This window comes from Perognathus longimembris, chromosome 4, assembly GCF_023159225.1.
Source record: "Perognathus longimembris pacificus isolate PPM17 chromosome 4, ASM2315922v1, whole genome shotgun sequence".
Lineage (NCBI taxonomy): Eukaryota > Metazoa > Chordata > Mammalia > Rodentia > Heteromyidae > Perognathus > Perognathus longimembris.
In genome coordinates, this window is record NC_063164.1 from 40,780,847 (window position 1) to 40,801,279 (window position 20,433).

General features: G+C 36.5%; 1 protein-coding gene across 1 annotated transcript in view; it reads right to left on the reverse strand.

Moving 5' to 3' along the window:
• Window positions 1–20,433, reverse strand: part of Fsip2 (fibrous sheath interacting protein 2) — a 70,325-nt gene that overhangs the window by 48,655 nt on the left and 1,237 nt on the right. The window contains exons 3-10 of the mRNA XM_048345744.1: window positions 15,724–15,885; window positions 14,885–14,974; window positions 13,880–14,007; window positions 10,580–10,721; window positions 9,233–9,343; window positions 6,252–6,375; window positions 3,866–3,940; window positions 303–406 (exon numbers count right to left, since the gene is read on the reverse strand). Of these exons, the coding sequence (XP_048201701.1) occupies window positions 303–406; window positions 3,866–3,940; window positions 6,252–6,375; window positions 9,233–9,343; window positions 10,580–10,721; window positions 13,880–14,007; window positions 14,885–14,974; window positions 15,724–15,885 (936 nt within the window). The remainder of the gene's footprint in view (window positions 1–302; window positions 407–3,865; window positions 3,941–6,251; window positions 6,376–9,232; window positions 9,344–10,579; window positions 10,722–13,879; window positions 14,008–14,884; window positions 14,975–15,723; window positions 15,886–20,433) is intronic.

Here is a 20,433-nt window from a genome sequence, read left to right on the forward strand (position 1 = left end):
CATTGAACAATAATTCCTCATGGGGACTCATCTTTGCATTCTATGTGGACTAGTCTCCTTGTCTTTTTATAACTCTTGTTGCTTGTTTGTTTTGGCCTAGAAGAGTACCTGGTCAACAGTACACGGTCAACACATACTAGCTAACATCATTGTAATGAATAAATATGTTTTGGATTATTTCATGCTACACTGTTTAAGGCATTTAGAATCAATGTAAACATACATTATTTCCAGAGAAACTAATCTGTGTTCATGAACAGAACTCCTAACATTAAACAAAAGTTTAAAATGTAACACTTTACCTTCTGTTCTAAGCTAGTATTCTGTACATCTACAGAAGTTGCTGATATTTTTGCAGCATTTTTTGACATACTTGGAGACTGATGAAGAGAATTTCCTATGGGTCCTGAAAGTAAATGGAAGGAAAGTTGCATAACCTTAAATATACTTCAATTATATTAAATTGTACATCTTTAAATGTATTTATTTTATTCTGTAAGCACAATTACTTCATTAATTTTGAAATACATAATTTTGGAATTGTGCAATCCATCCATTTCTCTATTCTAATTACCCCAATAACACTCAAGATTAGTGCATTTTCTGAAATTTCTTTATAAATGGAACCATATAGTTTTTTTCCTCTTCTTTTTCATCCTCTACTTCCTCCCCTCTCCTCCTCCTTCTTCCTCTTCCTCCTTCCATTCATTCAACACAATGCTCTTATATACTTCAATATTTTTTCTTTTTAATGTTGAAATATGTCAAAAACTGTCAGCTCATTAGCTGATAAGATAGTTGGGCTATTTCTAATTTTGTCATTATAAAATAAACTTTTTATAAATTACAGCAGTACATAAATCCTTTGTGGACATTTCCCCCACTATAATCAGGCAAATAACTAGTATAAGAATGCTTAGGGCTGGGAATATGGCCTAGTGGTAGAGTGCTTGCCTCGCATAAAAGAATGCTTAGGTCATATTTTCTATGTTTAAATTTTAAGAAATCTAAACTTTTCTGAAATGATCAGAGCACTTTGTATACCAATAAACAATGGATCCATGTGTTAGTTGTTTTGTATATTGTTAACAATTATTAAGCAAAAATAAAGGAGCAAGAAAGGTCAAAGTTAAGTTTAAACAAAGAATAAACATAAGAGGAAATAATGAGACAGACAGCTGGCTCTTTAAGAACTTAAGGAAAGATGAACAATGACTTTGACTAAGGAACTGAAACCAACACAATAGACTCTAGAGATAATTAGTAAAAATAATACAAAGGGAAACATACAAAAATTTAAAAAAATCATGCAAGGCCTAAATTCCTTGAAGTATTAAACTACAATTTTTCATGAAAAAATCAGATAGTATAAAGAACTGTATACCTATTAAAAATGAAATATGTGGCTATAACCTTTTGATGAATATATTAGACATAGATCGCTAAAAGACTAGTTTAATAAGCACAGGAAGGGGAAAGGAGCAACCTACAGGAAATAGAGAAAGTGGCAGGAAACATGGCATATCTCTCTATTATATCCTTAAACATTTAACAGACTCAATTCCCCAATCAAAAGAAGTAGAGCAGTAGATTGGGTCAAAGAAGAAGATCCATCACTTTAATGTCTCCAAGAGACCCATGTCACACTCAAAGACAAACAAATTCTGAGTGAAGGGATGGAAAATTATCTTTCATGCATCCTGCAAGAAGGCAAGAGTAGCTGAACTGGCATATAATAAAAATATATTTTCCATTAAAATCAGTAAGAAGAGACAAGGGAGGTCATTAAATAGTAATAAAGGGAATAACTCAACCATGGCACAGCTAAATACATTAAAATTTTTTGGATTACAGAATATGATAGACCTCAACACAATAATAGTTGGAGTCTTTAATACCCTGCTCTCACCAAAAGACAGGTCAACCAAACAAATAAACAAAGAAGCCTCTGAATCAAATGACATCATAACCCAAATGAACTTAACACCCAAATGAACATCCAAATAAGAATTAATTCACAGTCTTCACAGCAGCCCATGGATTATTCTCCAAAACTGATCACATTGGACACACAGAGAACTTGGCAAATACAAGAGGATTGAGATAATTCCTCGCATCTCTTCTGGCCATGATGGAATCAAACTATTCTCAACAACAACAACAAAAAGAACATATTTCAGAAAACACTCAAACACATGGAGACTGAATAACACTTCTGAATAACAGCTTGGTCAACAATCAATGAACAAAGAAAATATAGTATACTTATTTTATAGGAATATTGCTCACTCATAAAAAAAACTATGCCATTTTATTGCAAGTGGATGAAACTGGAGATCATGTCATTGAGTGAGATAATCTCAAAAAAAAAACACCAAATATCAAATGTTTTCCCTTATTTGTTGAATATATACTTGAAACTGTGAAGATGACATTAGGATGATTATGAAGGTAGTAATAAATACTGAGTCATAAATGTAAACAGAACTGTCCAGAAATGCATGGTTGAAGGAGAAACGATAGAATACTGTGGCATATGTATATACACATACATGCATATATATGTACATACACATATATACATACATATATATGTACATACACATGTACCAAGTCAGTATAGTGAAATCTACCAAAAGCTCTTTGCAAAATGGAGGAGGAAGAACATCATCAATAATAGAAGCTACAGATACACATGGGACGTTGAAAGTAGTTACAACTGTGATATAACAATTGTTTCCATAACATGGAGTTCATTTCACTTAGCATCATCTTATGTGTTCATAAGGGTATAGCTATTGGGCTCTTGTGATCCTCTGCTGTTACTTGCCTAAACCTGTACTAATTATTCCCAATAAGCGAGACCATAGAGTCCATATTTCTTTGGATCTGGCTCACTTCACTTAGTATAATGTTCTTGTATCACCTTCCTGTGTTTGTACCTACACTATCTCTGTAATCTTATCTGAGTATATTGGAAACCATGTATACTGGTATCAGAACTAGGAAATTGAAAGGGAATACCAAAATTGAGAGACACAGGGTAAAAAAAGAAAAACAACTACAAAAGCAATACTTGCAAAACTGTTTGGTGTAAGTGAACTGAACACCTCATGGGGGAAAGGGAAAGGGGGAGGAGGGGGGGTATGAGGGACGAGGTAACAAACAGTACAAGTAATGTATCCAATGCCTAACATATGAAACTGTAACCTCTCTGTACATCAGTTTGATAATAAAAATTTGAAAAAAATGGAGGAGAAAGAAAGAGATGAATGGGAATATTATTAAGGTTAATATCTCCCAGGTGTAATATGTGAGCATATGGCAATGACACAGTGAAAGGCTCTACACCACAAATGTATGCTAATTCAAAAATTAAAAAAATAAAGTATTATCAATCAGCTCTGTAGTCTATACTGTGTACTTGCAAGTAATAATTCTCTCTTTTACCTTTTCTAAAATGACAGTATAATGGGTATTTGAAAACTGCAATCGTTATCCGGGCATTAAATTCTGAAATCAACAGAGTCTTCATAATTCATTGCTAAGCTTTTATCAAAATAGCATATCTTTTTTATATTTTATTATTTTTTGGACAGTCCTGGAGCTTGGACTCAGGGCCTGAGCACTGTCCCTGGCTTCTTTTTGCTCAAGGCTAGCACTCTGCTAACTGGAGCCAAAGTGCCACTGCTGGCCTTTCCTATATATGTGGTGCTGAGGAATCGAACCTAGGGCTTCATGTGTGCAAGGCAAGCACTTTTGACACTAGGCCAAATTCCTAGCCCAAAACAACATATCATTCCAAACCCAGCCTTTCCCCCAGTCAGTCTACTTGCTCTTAGTATTTTCTTACTGAAATAATTACCGTTGGATTCTTTAGAAGATTTCTGTTCACCAACAACTTTTACTTCATCAGATCTCTTTTTCTTCTTTGGAGAAACTTAAAAGAAAATAATAAAAGTATTTAATTTTCATGTGGATGATAACCAAATTTCCCAAGTTAGTCAAGTCTGGTTGGTGGTAAAACACTTGCTAATCTACATGACAGATTGAGATAGGAGAAGATGGAGAGATGTGAAATGGTAAAAACAAAACAAAAAACAAACAAAAGCCAATATTGTACTTCCAAGTTAAATAGGAAAGGAGAGACAGAAAATTTTCCTGGTATAAAAGAAAATAAGTGCCATTGTCTATTAAAACATGTAACAAATCTCCTGCCTATGGAATTGCATGCCAACATAGGGCAGGGATGAAGATTCCTAGCTGGCTGGCTATTGCATTTCTTGGATTCCCTTACAGCATGGCAAAAGCAAATACAGCTTAATTTAGTGAATATAGAAACAACTTATTCATAGTATTGTATCCGCATGTGTCTTTTGTTTTGTGATAGAGGAAGTGATAGCTTCTTTTTAAGCAGTTTAGAGGAAAAACCCTTACTACATAAATGCTCAAATGTCATTTATATGAAACTCTATCACCTTGCCAGTTGGTCAGTGAAACAGTCTTCTAATATTTATTTTCTCTCTGTTTCCCTTTGGTAGTGTTCTGCATTATTATAGTAACATTTGATTTGCAAAATTGTGACTAAGGTGATTAAAAATCTGAACCATGAGATTACTATCACTGCCTCAATTAAGAAATATACTTAATCCATTTAGCAAAAATGTATATTGTATACATATTTTCTTTAACATATATATCACATAAGTGTGGCATTTTTACAAGTGATTATGACAGTGAGAGATATACTACATTATGATTACTACAAATTATTAAACGGATTCAATGGAGAGGATCTTCCAATTACTGTCCTCAAGAAAGGTTAATGGAGTGCAGGTAGAACTTGATTTGGTAGACTTAGGGAGCAGAAAACTGTAGGCTGACAAAATTGATTAGAGAAACAGTGAAGTGGGACATTTAAACTACATTTTAGGGCCGGGAATATGGGCTAGTGGCAAAGTGCTTGCCTCGTTTATGTGAAGCCCTGGGTTCAATTCCTCAGCACCACATCTATATAGAAAAAAGCCAGAAGGGGCAGTGTGGCTCAAGTTGGCAGAGTTCTAGCCTTGAGCAAAAAGAAGCCAGGGACAGTGCTCAGGCCCTGAGTTGAAGCCACAGGACTGGCAAAAAAATTAAAAAAAGATAAACTACATTTTAAGGATGATCAATACCAACATTTGATCAGAGCAATGAAATAAGTGCTTGAATTTGAAGGATCTTTACAGAAGCTATTATTTTTTTTTTATTTTGGACAATGAAATTCTCCTGGAAAAATGAAACCATTTGCCTAACTCACTTGGGTGGCCAGAAAATGATAATGCTGAAGTGGTTTTCAGTAGTCAGCTTCATATACAATTCATGTGACCACTAGACCATTAGTGCCATCTTTAAGGGTACAGTGTGCAACAAAACAAAGAAGTCAGAGTAAGACTGAAATTTATATTTTACTGAATGCTTGCCCAAGCAGTGTGAATTGCAATTTATAGGTAATAATTTTGAGGGGCAGCAGAAGAGATCATCAGAGCAGAGTATTAAGTAAGGAATGCACACAAAATAAATTTGAGGCAGCTAAAAGTAGAAATGAAGTGAGACTAGATTATCTTCTGGAGTGTTACAGAGTCTCTCACTCAAGATTAGGACGATAGGGAAGGAACAGGATTGACTGCTCTTTTTTGACCCAATGCTATGTAGTCACAGACAAAAGCAGTGTACCACTTACATTCTGGCCATTAACTACTCACTGATATCTGAGAGGCTCTTACTACAATTTTACAGTTCCTCATCTAATGAAGTATGGATGAACTGAGTGTAGCAATGTCATTGCTGTAAATTTCTCCTTTTAAATTCTCATCTTTACTTTTTCCTTACTTCTTTCCCCATTTTTTGTATTTCCCTTCTTCCTCCTTCCCCTCCTGTATGTCCTAATTCTGTCCCTTCTTACTGTTTGACAACACAGCAGAACACTCTTTTGCTCTATAATAGATTTGCATGCATTCAATAATAAAAAAAATCATACATCATTATATGTGTGGAGAAAAGGGTAAAAAATTTCTACAAAGACAAAATTTTTCTTGAAACTTCAGCTAAAATATTTCTCATAATTTTTACATGCATGTACACATTTCAGCATTAATGGTTAGGAATGATTAGATGAAGTCTTGGTGCTAAGCAGATAGAAACATAGCACTGAATATTATTAAGGGATAGATTAGCATATGCCACTTAGCTATGCCATCCTTTACTATGCTCACATTCATGGGTTGTTCCATCATATCCTCTGTATTCAATTGTGCTCTTTCCTGTATCTTCTCTAAATCCCGTGTCTTGCATTTTTTGTAAATGGTAAGCCATCTTTTTCTCTAGCATGGCTTGTTTCTAAAATATTAAAGACAACACATTAGGTAATATGTTTGGTCAAAAACATACATTAGAAATTGTCAATTCTGTCTCCTTACATGTAAGTTTACATAGAGAGCAAACATAGGAAAGTAGAAAAGAGTAAGTTTCTATTTCTATACAAATAAAAGAAAGTTCTTGACACTTAGGGTAATTTATTTTACTGCACAGATTTTTGGTGGTTATTTTGAAGAATGAATTTCACAAACTTTCTGCCCAACATTAACCTTGAGCCATTATCCTCCAGATCACAGGCTCCTGAGTAGCTATGATTGCAGGTCTGAACCATGCTCTAGCTGCCAGCTTAATTTGTGTTTTCTAGTGTTCAATTTGTAAGTTATTTTGCAACATTTTTTTTTCCGATTTGATGTGGGGCTTGAACTCTGGGCTGGGGTGCTATCCCTGCACTCTTCAGCTCAAGGCTAGAGCTCTACCACTTGAATGACAGAGCCACTTCCAGTTTTCTGTTGTTAATTGGAAGTCTCATGGTCTTTCCTGCCCAAACTGGCTTTGAACTGCTATCCTCAGATCCAAACATTTTTAGGTGGAAGCTTTCTCAGAATTGTCCCCTCTTTTGCTCTTAGACATATAGATGGGTAACTTTTCTGAGAGCAGCAGTATATACGCCATATTCCCCTGTAGTTTTTGTCTATTGTCATTTTTGCCTTAGAAAATTTACTTAGTTTTTTTTATTATTTGAGATTATATATGCACATATATATCTCTATATCCACATATAAACATATAGTGGTGTATATGTTTATGTATGTCACATCAAATTATATGCTTAATTTGTAGTTAAAGTTATCAAAATCCTTGTATTTTTCCCTTAATATTTTTGTACAAAACAATTTATGTTGGTCTTTTTATATTTTTATATTATTTTGATTTCCTTTAATAATTTGTTAGATTAAACTTAGCCTTCCAAGTTTGAACTTTCATTTCAGTTGTTTTGGCCAGTTCAACCCAATGGATTTTGATAACTTTAGAAGTAGTTTATCAATTTCTCTGAAAGAAATCTTTGTATGATTTTCATTGAAGTTGTAATAACACTATGAATCAGTCTGAACACACCTGATTTCTTGAGAATATCAAGTTTGTTGCCTTATGAATCAGGTCTGTCTCCTCAGTGATTTAGTTCTCCTTAATCTCTTGTTTCAATTTGGACGTTAGTGAATATCTTTTTTCTTATTGGAACAGTAGGTAATTTCTATGCTTCACTGGCTTCAATGACTCTATCACTAGTGTGGCTCAGATAGCCCATATCAGCAGGAACTTATATGTCAGGGGCCCTTCCTAATGCTGTTTCTTTCCTAGTCATACATTCATCCTTTGTAAAAGCCAACACCAAAATTAACCAAGAAATAATCTGATATTTGTTGAAAAATGAAGAGGAGTCTGGAGCACTGTATTGGACTCAGAAAAATATCAGAGGTTTCCAGAAGTAAAAAAGAACTCAACTTTATGAGATCTTCCAGATAAAAATGCATTGAAAAATCTGGCTCACATCTGTTATTATAACTACTTGGGAGGTTGAGATGAAAAGAATCAAGGTCAGCCTTGATAAAATGTTTGTGCCATTCCTCATCTCAACAGAAAAGCATAGGTATGTACGTAGCATACACTTTGCACTCTAGCTGGGGCAGGAAGCATAAATTGGATAAATCCTAGGATGGCCTGGTTGAAGAATAGCAATAGGAAAAAGAGGTGGCAGTATGGTGCAAGTAGAAGACTACCTGATACCATGCACAATGCTCTAAGTTTAACCCAGTAATGTTTAAAAATAGTATTGAAAAGTAAGCACCAATAAATACTGATTACTATAAATTGGAATAAGTTGAGCCTACCACATCAATAGTGAGTTTCAGAAAGTATTAAAAAGGGAGCTGGGAATATGGCCTAGTGGTAAGAGAGCTTGCCTTGTATACATGAAGCCCTGGGTTCGAATCCTCAGCACCACATATACAGAAAATGGCCAGAAGTGGCACTGTGGCTCAAGTGGCAGAGTGCTAGCCTTGAGCAAAAAAGAAGTCAGGGACAGTACTCAGGCCCTGAGTTCAAGGCCCAGGACTGGCAAAAAAAAAAAAAAAGAAAGTATTAAAAAGTACAATGTAACAAATTGGGTGAAAGACAAGTACATGTACTTCAGTTCCTAATACTTGTATAAAATTGCTTACACAGGTCCTACTTGGTATATTGCAGTACAAACCAAACTATGTAACTTTTACATTTACTCTAAATCACACAATAGTACACATTACTAGACACACTTTAAAAATTACTTAGTGGGTAAAAACTAAGAACTTATTTTTAAAGAATTTCAGGTTTTAAGGAAATAAAACATGACCATTTTTAGAGGAATTATAGCTGATGTATATGGTATGAAAATGGAGTTAAAAGTATTTGTACCAAATAATAAGGTTATATTTCTTACATTTGTATATGTTTATCTGATTTGGGGAAGGGAAAGGGATCACAGAAACAGTGGGAGAAAGAGTGAATCAATTCAACAGTGATACTGACTGGACGCTAATGATGGAAATGAACTTTCCAACTTGCAGGAAGGGTAATCAGGAAGGAAAAGAGTGGGAGAAAATGAGGGAGGAGGTGGCATTGTTCAAAAAGACTCAGTCTCAAAAAATATATATAACAACAGAACAGAAAACAAACAGTAAAAACCCTCAACAAATGAAGCACCTTTCATCTCTGTATAATGAACATCATAACATCATTAAGGATGCATGTGTATAGTCATGTCACAAAATGAGTTTTACCTTCAAAAACAACTTAGCACAAGTTCTTCAGAGAGCTCCAAGTAGATGTAAAGCTGCCTTACCTTTTTATCGCTCTCTTCTCTGCTCTTACGCCGTTGTTCCTCTACCCTCTGCTCTCTTTTAACATCTTCTCCGATCCTTGTCAGGAGTAACATCTCCTTTGTCTTCCACTCCTGAAGGCATAATGTTACAGTATTTTGTATATGCTCCCATCCCGGTACCACCTTCCTGTTTTGTCCCATTGCTAAGAAAATGACACGAGCCAATATTCTAACAGAAAAAATGGTCAAGCATAGCCAACTCATGGAGTGATTTTAGAAGTCTTTGCATGTGGCATTACCATTGGGAAAGTGGGTCTGATTATTTATTTGTTTGTTTGTTTATTTATTTATTTATTTATTTATTTATTTGGACTCCAGGCCTGAGCACTGTTCCTGGCTTCTCTTTGGTCAAGGCTAGCACTCTGCCACTTGAGCCACACCACCACTTCTGGCCGTTTTCTATACATGTGGTGCTGGGGAATCGAACCCAGGGCTTCATGTATACAAGTCAAGCACACTTGCCAGTAGGCAATGTTCCCAGCCCTGTGATTATTTTTACTAAAATTAAAATAAAAAAAATTGCTCTCTACATGAACGACTAGAGGAAAGTTAGCAAGATAAGGTTCAGTAGCATCTTTTCTGGTTTTTATTTTATTCTTTTTTTTTTTTTGGCCAGTCCTGGGCCTTGGACTCAGGGCCTGAGCACTGTCCCTGGCTTCTTCCCGCTCAAGGCTAGCACTCTGCCACTTGAGCCACAGCGCCGCTTCTGGCCGTTTTTCTGTATATGTGGTGCTGGGGAATCGAACCTAGGGCCTCGTGTATCCGAGGCAGGCACTCTTGCCACTAGGCTATATCCCCAGCCCCTTTATTTTATTCTTTAAGTAGTTGTACAAAGTAGTTTCATCTCAAAAGGTTATCAGTGCATCTTGATCAATGTCATCCTTCTCTCATTTTCCCCTCCACCAATCCCAATCCCACTCAACACAGTGGTCTTTTTTTTGCCAGTCCTGGGGCTTGGACTCAGGGCCTGAGCACTGTCCCTGGCTTCTTTTTCTAAAGGCTAGTACACTAACTCTTGAGCCACAGAGCTACTTCTGTTTTTTTTTCTGTTTGTATGGTGCTGAGGAATTGAACTCATGCATGCTAGGCAAGCATTCTACAAACAAGCCACATTCCCAGTCACACACAGTGGTCTTTAAGAGAAGAAGTTATGTGGTCTGGTCCACTATTTTATGTTCTAACTTATATACTCTAGACATGAAAAAAGGTGTGTGGGTTTAAAATTGCTTCACTTTGAAAAGACCAATCAATATGGCCTACAGTTAAAAAATTGTTTACAAATCTAAAATTATGTAATTTTTCTCTCACCTCTTCAATTTTTCTACGAAGATTCAGTTTTTTTCTCGTGTATTCTCGTTGTCGTCTCTCTTCTCTATCCATTCGGAGTAGGCGCTGCTCTTCTGCTGTGCGCTCTAGTTGGTCTAATTCCTTACTTATCATATCTAAGTACCTGGGGAACAAAGGTGCAAATGTTACCGAAGGTGAATTCTTTATTGTGTTACCTTCTGATTTAATGTTCCAAACCATGTCCTTGCTTACTTTTCATTTTCTGAACTGTAAGAATTTGAATTTTTTTTCCCCTACCCAGGATTATTCATAGACCTTCAATCCAGACTGACTCATGATATTTTGCTCTTGTTAAAATCTTACTATAGTCCTGTTATGATAGCCAGAAAAATGGTCAAATGTGAAGCAGTCTAATTAAAAATATTTGTCCAATAAGCAAACATCCACAACAGTGGGTTTGGGAACCTGAATTTGCAAGGAAGGCTGAGATCAATGAAGAAATGATTTCACAGACAAAAATATACAGATTTTCATTTCCTAAGAAACAAGTGGAGACTGATTTATTGCTAATTTACAAGTCTTTGAACAATCTTATATAGTCTTGTCTCTTACATATCAGATTTTTTAATGGCATGACAATGAAATAAAACTACAGAATGTACAAGCCAGATAATGAAAACAAATCTTTTACCCCAGTGAAGGAAAAAGGAAAGTACCAACCCCTCATATACTAAGAAATGACCTTGAGAATGGAATGTTAAGATTGAATATAATTAGTTAATATCAGAATGAATCTACATTGCTTTTGTATAGATACATCTCTATATTTGCATCAAAGTTTTAAAATGTCCTACTTTTGAACTTGTCCTAAACTTCCTCAAATTGAATGTAGTCCGTTCTTAGTGGCAGATTGTAAAAATTTGTTTTTTTTTTTCTTTTTAAAATGACTTTATTGACTGATATAGTAATTAATAGATCATCAGGGACTTCCCCAAGACTTCGGTTCTTTCCAGGCTTAATGCCCTCTATACTCCCGATGGTGCGTGTTTGGGACATATGTACCCTCAAACTGCCAGGAATCACCTAGGGTACTGTAGCGATGACTGAACTGAAAAGCTCAAGACGAGAGGCCCTGAATCCTCTATCCACATTGAATCCTGGGGTTGTCTATACCCCTGAAGAATGCTGTTATGTCCCAGCTTTCATTTATTTTTCTTTTTTCCCTTTTTTGCAAGTCCTGGGTCTTGAACTCAGTGCTTGGGCACTGTCAATGAGCTTCTTTTGCTTTGCTCAAGGCTAGCACTCTACCACTTATGCCACAGCACCACTTCAGGGTTTTTCTGTGGATGTGGTGCTGAGGAATGAAACCCAGGGCTTCATGCATGTTAGGCAAGCACTCTACTGGTAAGCCACCTTCCCAGACTGCAGCTTTCACTTTTGAGTGCACAGAAGAGTGCCCAGGGGAATGTGTCCAATTTTCCAGGCAAAGAAGAAGGGCCAGGGAGACCCTCTAGTGTAACCACCAGAGCCAAAGGGCCAAAGGCTATAGAACTGGCACTTATTGTGGCAATGACAGAAATCAGTACAGATCTGGGCTTTGTAACTTGGCCCTGTGGCTCTCAATGCAACCATCAATCAAGCCCACCACTGGGCAAATCTCAAACAGGGTCCATGATCCCTAGGCACTAATTTGGAGGGTGGTAGCTCTCCAGGGGGCAGGATAGAGCCCTCAGCTTAAATGGCCCATCCGGGCCTTGTGGCTCAGGAGGTTCTTCAGATCGGCCATGGAGATGGGGTTTCCATAGATACTGAAGAAGATGAGCTAGGAGCACTGGCTCTGGGCAGGCAGGATAGCAGAGAGCTGAGCAATGGAGATGTCTCAGTTCTGCAGGGCCAGGGTTCCCAGGATGCCAGCCACTTGCTCCTGTAGAGCTTGCAAGGGCTCAGCACTGAAGCAGCCCAGAAACACACTCCTCAGATGTGGGTACTTGAGTTGCCTGGTGCGGGACACTGGGACAAAGATCTCATATGGGCTTGCTTCAGAGGACATGAACTCAAAGACAAGGTCTTCAAAGGCATCAGGCTCCTGAGGAGGGTGGGCAGTTATCCATAAAGAATGAAGACCTCATGAACATGGAGTTCCTAGAAATTCTGCAGCTGCCCCAGATGTACCCCATACAGGCAGGAATACCACAAATCCTTTAGACTGGAAGAGAAGAAGTCAGCGCACACGTTGGCAACGTTGAGGCGGTTCTTTGTCTGGCCCAGGTAAGCAGAAAATCATTTCATGGTTCCTTTTCATGAGAAATCAGTTGCCACCAGTTCCTGGATGGAGTCCAGCCTCACCATAAACCTTCTAGATTTCAATGATGGAGTCAGACAAAAGCTGAAGGCTCCTTGAGCACAGTTGGATTCATTCCTTTCTCTCGCTGGCCCACTGGAACAGGGGGAGGCTTGGAGATAATCTTCAGCACCATCTTTGATAGTCAGGTCCACTATTATCATCTAAGACTGTGGGATTAGTCATTCCTGAACAGAAACTCACTGGTTTGTCATGCAAGATGTCTGAATAGGAGATTTGGACCTTGGAGGTCAAGCCCCCATGAGCAGAACTCCATCCTGGTGCTCCTTCCGGGCGCTCCTTCCCCAGATCAAGTACTTAAAGTTCACATCAACTGGGGCGCTCCTTCTCGGCAAGTAGCAGACTGAGCCCATCCAGGGAAGCCTTGAAGGTTTCCAGGTCTGGTGACTCTGCCAGGTTCCATACCTCTCTGTGGTCCCCAGTATAGGCTTCCATAGAGTGCAGGGAACAGCAGCACTGGCAGATCCACCAGGGCAGAGACGGCCAGGGCCTGGTTGTGCTCAGCAGACTCTCCATGGCAAGACACTGGAGCTAGAGCGAGGTCCTGGTGCTCATCTTGCTGGATGAGATGTGGATCAGGTGTGCAGGGCTCTCTGAATCCCAGCAGGGCAGACACTGCAGGCTCCAGGACTCTGCTCAAATTTGTTATTCTTGGTGGCATTTGCTGAAAATATTTCTCTGGATTTTAGATCTGGGTTTCCTTCAGTTATCTATGTGGCTTACATCTTGTGTTATTAGAAAGGCTGACTTCAGAAATTTCCCTTCATAATCCCAACATCAAATTTCAGAATCCTATACTTGGTCTCTCTTCTCTCCTTTCCCACTTAAGGATACAGAGGAATTAAATAATATCTGCTACATTAAAAACAAAACAAACTCTGCCTTCAGTGCTCTCCAGAATTTTAAAATTTATTTGAATCAACAATATATTTGTAAAATATATGCTCATTTCCACCTACCTGTGCCTTATTAACCGCTCCTGGTCCTTAACAGACTGGGTGCCATCCTGTAACAACCAATTGTGAAACTGTGTAATACCCGTTTCATGGCGGTGCTGCAGCTTATGAAGTTGTTTTGCAATCATTTCCTGTTTGAAGAAAAGAAGAATTAATTATTTATATTTTCCAGAAATAATTGAAATTCCTACATTGTATAAATGACTGACTGAAAGTAAGTCTATTTTGAATCCTTTAGAGATGTGAACGAATAGACCAAATAAAAATGTAATCACTCTGAAAATTACAACCAGTTAATTTATTTACCTATGATAAACAGAAATATTAGACACAAGTAGAAAAAGTTTAGGAACAGAGAACAGTGGTAGGTAAAATACAAAATACTTTAAAGTATACAGGAGTCATATTTTCTTTTATCTTACTCATTTAGAATATAAAATTGTGAAAAGATACTTTCTTAAACTTGAATTTCTACTCTCAGATACACTTCACACAACTTTTGAGTGAAAAGGAAGTGACGACTTGTCATTGTCATAATTCCAATCATTGTACTTCATTTAAAATGAATATGTGTTATGAATTTAAAAGGATGCATATGTGTGGGTTCAGGCACACAAAGCACCTGTTGTTTCAATTTCCTGGAAGATGTTATGGATATTACCAAAGTGAATGTCTCCTGTTGTGAAAACGGATCTGATTAACAGCTTCAGATTATTGCTGTGACAATAGACAGTTCTTACTGGCATCAGATATTAACTAGCAATGTCATTAACTAATTACTGAGCAAATTAGTTAACCTCCTATGCAAGATTGATACCTGTTTCATTCCTTTCTCCTTATCAAGTACAGCACCACTCAAATATTTATTCCTGCTCTACATTTTCACTTGAAAAATTACTTAATTGCTTTATCAATAGCTAAAGGTTGAAATACTGTAAGTAAATGTTCCATATATCAATAAGCCTCTATTTAACCTTGATTTACAAAAAAAAATGTATTTTAACTTACTTGTTCCCTTGAATAGTTTCTTTCGAAATCTAATTTTAAGCTGGTAAGATATTGTCTGTACTTATTCAATTCTTTCAAGGTGCATACAATCTAAAAGTAAAAATATGAGATTATTAGTTTTGTAAATATTAAACATAACAGTCACTCTCCAGAGGAAAAATAGTAATGACATATACTCTTTAAAACTTTTGTTCTCAAGAGTTATTACTCTCAAGAGTAATATGGGTAGTGTCTTTCTGCATTTGTTATTTAATAGAAAAATCCCTCCTCCCAAATCTGACTTGATTATTGCAAGTTATACTATAAGAAATTTAGAACTCACATTCAGTATTGAAATAACAAGTCCAAATAGTTACAATTGGATTATTATTGTAGGTATAAGTATTTATAGTACAACATAATATTTTAGCCGGATTTTAAACTGCTGAATTTTCTTACCTTCCATTTAGTCTCAAGGTTCTGTAAAGTGTATAGCATATAATTATAGAGGGAAAATTAAACACAGTACTATGATTCAACTGGGAAAATTTGTATAGCTTTTCTCTCTCAAATTACCAATAATCTTTGATATTTACAAAGAATATAAAGGAAAAGAAAATAGTTCTGCTTGTTTTATGATTCCTGAGTGTTTTGTTGAAAGGCACATCAATTATCATCTCATAACCAACCTAAATAACCACTCTGTACGTCAGTTTGATAATAAAAATTTGAGAAAGAAAAAAAAAAGAAAAAAAAATGTTTAAAAGTTGATTTTGGCCATCCAATGAGGTAGATGGAAACACCAAAATTTGAAGATAATGTTTTCTAAAAAAATAAGAAAACTGTAATTTTCAACCTACTTTATTATTGCTGGTGATGTAACCACCTTTTTTTAATCTCCGGAGGATATCTTTGCGTTTATAATATTCTCTTAAATGTGGATCATGGAGACTTTTATACTGGTTTTCCAAAAGTCGACAGTAAGGATCAGTCAGGTTAAAATCATAGGAAGGTCGAAAAAGCTGCAAACACAGATTTTTACAATATTACAAAGTAAAATAATGACTTTTCACTTTTAAGTACCCTATTGGAATGACTACAAAACAAACCATTGTGGGAGGAAACTGAGGATAAACCTCCAACAGAACTTTGGGCAAGAGAGCTACTTTCCTTCTTCTCTTGGACTATGTGAGTGATTCTAATGAAAGCCTCACTATTAGCTCCACACCTCATTTGCCTCAGCCTCTTGCCCTGAGCTGAAAAAGACAGAAGGAAAAGAAAGGGAATGGTATATAATTTTAAAGGAATCTTTAAGGAATGCTTAGAAAAAAAAAAGTCAATGCACTATATTTAAAAGATAGTGTTGGTTGTATGTATCTATACATATAATTATATATCTATGTATATATTATCATGCATATATTTTTGTATATTGTATTCATAATATATTTTATATGGTGCTATATTTATAAGATAAGGTTTTAATTATAATTGTTATATTTCAATTAAAATGAGTAAAATAGAAAATTTTTGAATATGGTTAAAATGGAGAAAATTGAACCAATAATTGATGCGGATAGATGTTAAAAGTTTGAGGATGAAGGAGTCTTGAGTTAATGAATCAAATCTAATAATCAGAAGAAAATTCAGTGATGGTATGATATAATTTCAGAACATGAATAACGAGCTTTAGTGCAAACTCACAAGAAATGAGCCCTCTCTGAACATGTAAAGGCCAAATATCACCTGAAATAATGATTACTTACAAGGATGAAAGAGACAATCAGTTAACACTTCCTTATCATTTTCTTTACAAGAATTAACTCAGATATTTCAACTCATTGAGGAGTTAAAACATGTTGTCAATTAATTGTTCAAAATTATCATGTGAGGACCTGCCAAGGGGAACAGTGGAAAATGGAAGCAGGTATATAAGTTGTTCTAGTGTTACCTTTACATTCCTTCTGTTTTGAGTTTGTTTTGCGAAAGGAACACAAGTTTTAACACATAGCAATACCAAATCAAGAAGCAGGAGAAAGACAAATTGGAATATGTTTGGCAGGTGGAAAATCAGAATTTGCCCTTCCATGCAACATTGTGTACCAAGTCAGATGTCTCTGTTTAATTTGTTTTCAGATACCAATAAAGTCTGATGCATGGATATGTCATAGGCTGGTTGTATGGAACCCTACAAACATAGGTAGATTGCCTTAGCTGCAAAGGGAGCAGACAGGAGGAATATGATAGGGTAGTAACATTTTACATTTAAAAGGATTTTATTGGCTGTGTGCCAGTGGCTCATGCTTGTAATCCAAGCTACTTATGAGCCTGAGATCTGAGCATGGTGGTTTGAAGCCAGCCAGAGCAGAAATGTCTATGTGATTCTTTTCTCCAAATAAAAACTAAAATGTCAGTAGTAGAGCTGGAGCTATGGCTCAAGCAGTACAGCACTAGAGTTGAGCACAAGTTTGTTGTTTCTGACTTCTTAACACTGAACACCAATCCTGTCCAAGTGGGTTTATCAAAAAAAATTAATTAACAAATACTCTGAGGAATCAAATAAAAGAATAGATAGCACAAAGTCTTGAACTCAGTGTGAAAAGATTAGATGTCCACATATATTCGTGAAGGGAATAATCAATCATAGTAAGTCAAGGAAGGGGTTTACTGTTTCATTTGGATGGTGACATTTTGCTGTCAACTTTAGTTTTTATGTTGACTTTTAGCCATGACAAGTAAGTCATGGCTGATAAACTAACCTGATAAACTAAACTGTAAACAGAAAATATGTTGAACAAATCCAGGATAACCCTTCCACTGTCACTTTATAGCACTGATTTTTCTTAAAATATATAAATGATTAGAAGTTGTGGATTGTTCTGTCGTCAGACTGAGAGAAAGAAAAATCTCACAAAGTCAGCCTTTAGTACTGGTGACTAATTGTAGTTAAATAATATTGGAAGTATGTAAAAATAGACCTTTATTTGAAAAGTAACAGAAAAAATGATATTTACAGAAAAAAGGGCAATATTGGAAGCATAAGTCAAGAAGAACTCAAAAATAAAGCTAAATTTTTACATTAAACAGAATTGTGTCCTTTGGGCTGGGAATATGGCCTAGTGGCAAGAGAGCTCGCCTCGTATACATGAAGCCCTGGGTTCGATTCTCCAGCTCACATATATAGAAAATGGCCAGAAGTGGTGCTGTGGCTCAAGTGGCAGAGTGCTAGCCTTGAGCAAAAAAAGGAAGCCAGGGACAGTGCTCAGGCCCTGAGTCCAAGCCCCAGGACTGGCCAAAAAAAAGAAAAAAAAAGAATTGTGTCCTTTTCAGTAGTGTACCAAGCACATTTTGACAGCCCTAGTTTGTGTACAGATGGCTCCAATTTTCTGATGTTAGTTTATTTATTTTTAAACTGAAAAAGAGGAAAAAGAAGGGACTGGTAAATAATTTGATTTAAGCAAACATGCCAATCCTAGGATTCTCCTGTTGCCTTTGCCTCCCTATCAGATCAAAGCACTATGTTCCACACATAAAGGAATACCAATGTCAATTATTATATTTTAATCTTTGGAAAAAGAATAGAAAAAATCATTATGATTTAAAGCGATTGCCTCAGAGCTGTTATTTATACATATTTCTAGAATATGCGAAGTTCAAAGTTATATACAAATTATGTTATATTTAAATCAAAGTAGATGTATCTTCTCAATAAATAACATTTCTTTACAGAGGTAGCATTCAAAACTCCTTTCCCAGGATAAAAGGTGAATCAATGTAACAGTGATACAGGACAATATGTTAGAAATTAGCTGTACAACTCAGCAGAGTGGGGGTGGCAATTAGGGAGGAGAAAGGTAAGAGAAAAATGAGGGGGAAGGTAACAAGTTTTAAAAGAAATGTACTCACTGCCTTATGTATGTAAATGTAACACCTCTGTACATCACCTTGGCAATAGTTTTTTAAACTCTTTTCTTCTATCTTTTTTTTTTTTTTTTTTTTTTTTTTTTTTTTGGCCAGTCCTGGGCCTTGGACTCAGGGCCTGAGCACTGTCCCTGGCTTCTTCCCGCTCAAGGCTAGCACTCTGCCACGTGAGCCACAGCGCCGCTTCTGGCCGTTTTTTTTTTTTTTCTGTATATGTGGTGCTGGGGAATCGAACCTAGGGCCTCGTGTATCCGAGGCAGGCACTCTTGCCACTAGGCTATATCCCCAGCCCCTTCTTCTATCTTTTTATTGAAGAAAAATATACAGAAAATTTGATAACCTATAATTATTCTGCAGTTCAATAAGAAAACATTTTTTGTCAGTCATGCGGCTTGAACTCTGGGCCTGGGCACAGTCCCTGAACTCTTCAGTTCTAGGCTAGTGCTCTACCACTTAAGCCACAGTGCCACTTCTGGTTTTTCTGGTGGTTAATTGGAGATAAATGTCTCACAGACTTTCTTGTCCAGGATGGCTTTGAGCCAAGATTCTCAGATCTCGGCTTGCTGAGTAGCTAGGATTACAGGCATAAACTACTGGTGACAGGGAAGACTTTTTTAAATCCTCTTTAGCTGTAAATAATCATTAAGAGGGAAAACAGAGGGAGGGAAGAATAGAGAAAGATTCAAAACAATGAATTTGACATATTTCTAATTAATATGTTCTACTGAAGTAGAATAGACTATTTTTAACATGTGAAATTTTGTTTTGTTCCATGTGTTACAGACTGACTATCCCCCCTTTCTACCTTCAATATGTATTGCATTCTTAATTCCCAATGACTTCAGATGCTGGAGCTTTGGGAGGTAATTAACTCTTGAAGGTGCTACTTTACAAATGAGATGAAAAAACCATGGAAAAGACACTACAGAGAGCTCTCTAGTTCTCTTTCTGCCACAAGAGAGTCATAATCAGTACCCAACTTTTCAGTACAGTGTTTTCAGACCTCTAGCTTCCAGAACTGTGATAAGTAAATTCCTTATCGTTATGATACATAGTCTATGATACATAGTCTGTTATAGGAGCCCTAGGTGACTCAGATACCAGGCAGGTGTCACATATCAAGGAACCCTACTTATTTCTGATGACATGATATACAATGAAAGGTAGAGAGGTAGTGATAGAAATATTGAGAACTAATGTGTTCTTAAGAGGAAAAGGTTTCAGGGAAATATACATGACAATCTGCTATGAATGCGTTGAGGAAGAACATTCAAGCCATGAATATGTGAATTTGAGCAAAGATATGGTAGTTGAGATTGGTGATACTTTACAAAGACCCTTGAAACATGATTCAGATTCATAGATGGGGAAAGGGTTCTCCCAGTCTGAGGATAAAGTAGATAAAAACTAAGTATTTTCCTAGTGAGGATAGGTGGGTATAAGAAACATGAATCTGAATAAGACTGAGTCTCTCTCAGGATCAGGCGCTGGGATGATGTTGAGATCCTCTAGAAATAGAGATGGAATACTGTTAATAAAGAGTTACAATACTAACCATAAAAATCATTGCAAAATGCCCTTTCCTCACTTGGTGTGAGAAAAGACATACCCTTCAAGTCACAGAAAAATGTTTTAGAGAGAATTTAGTC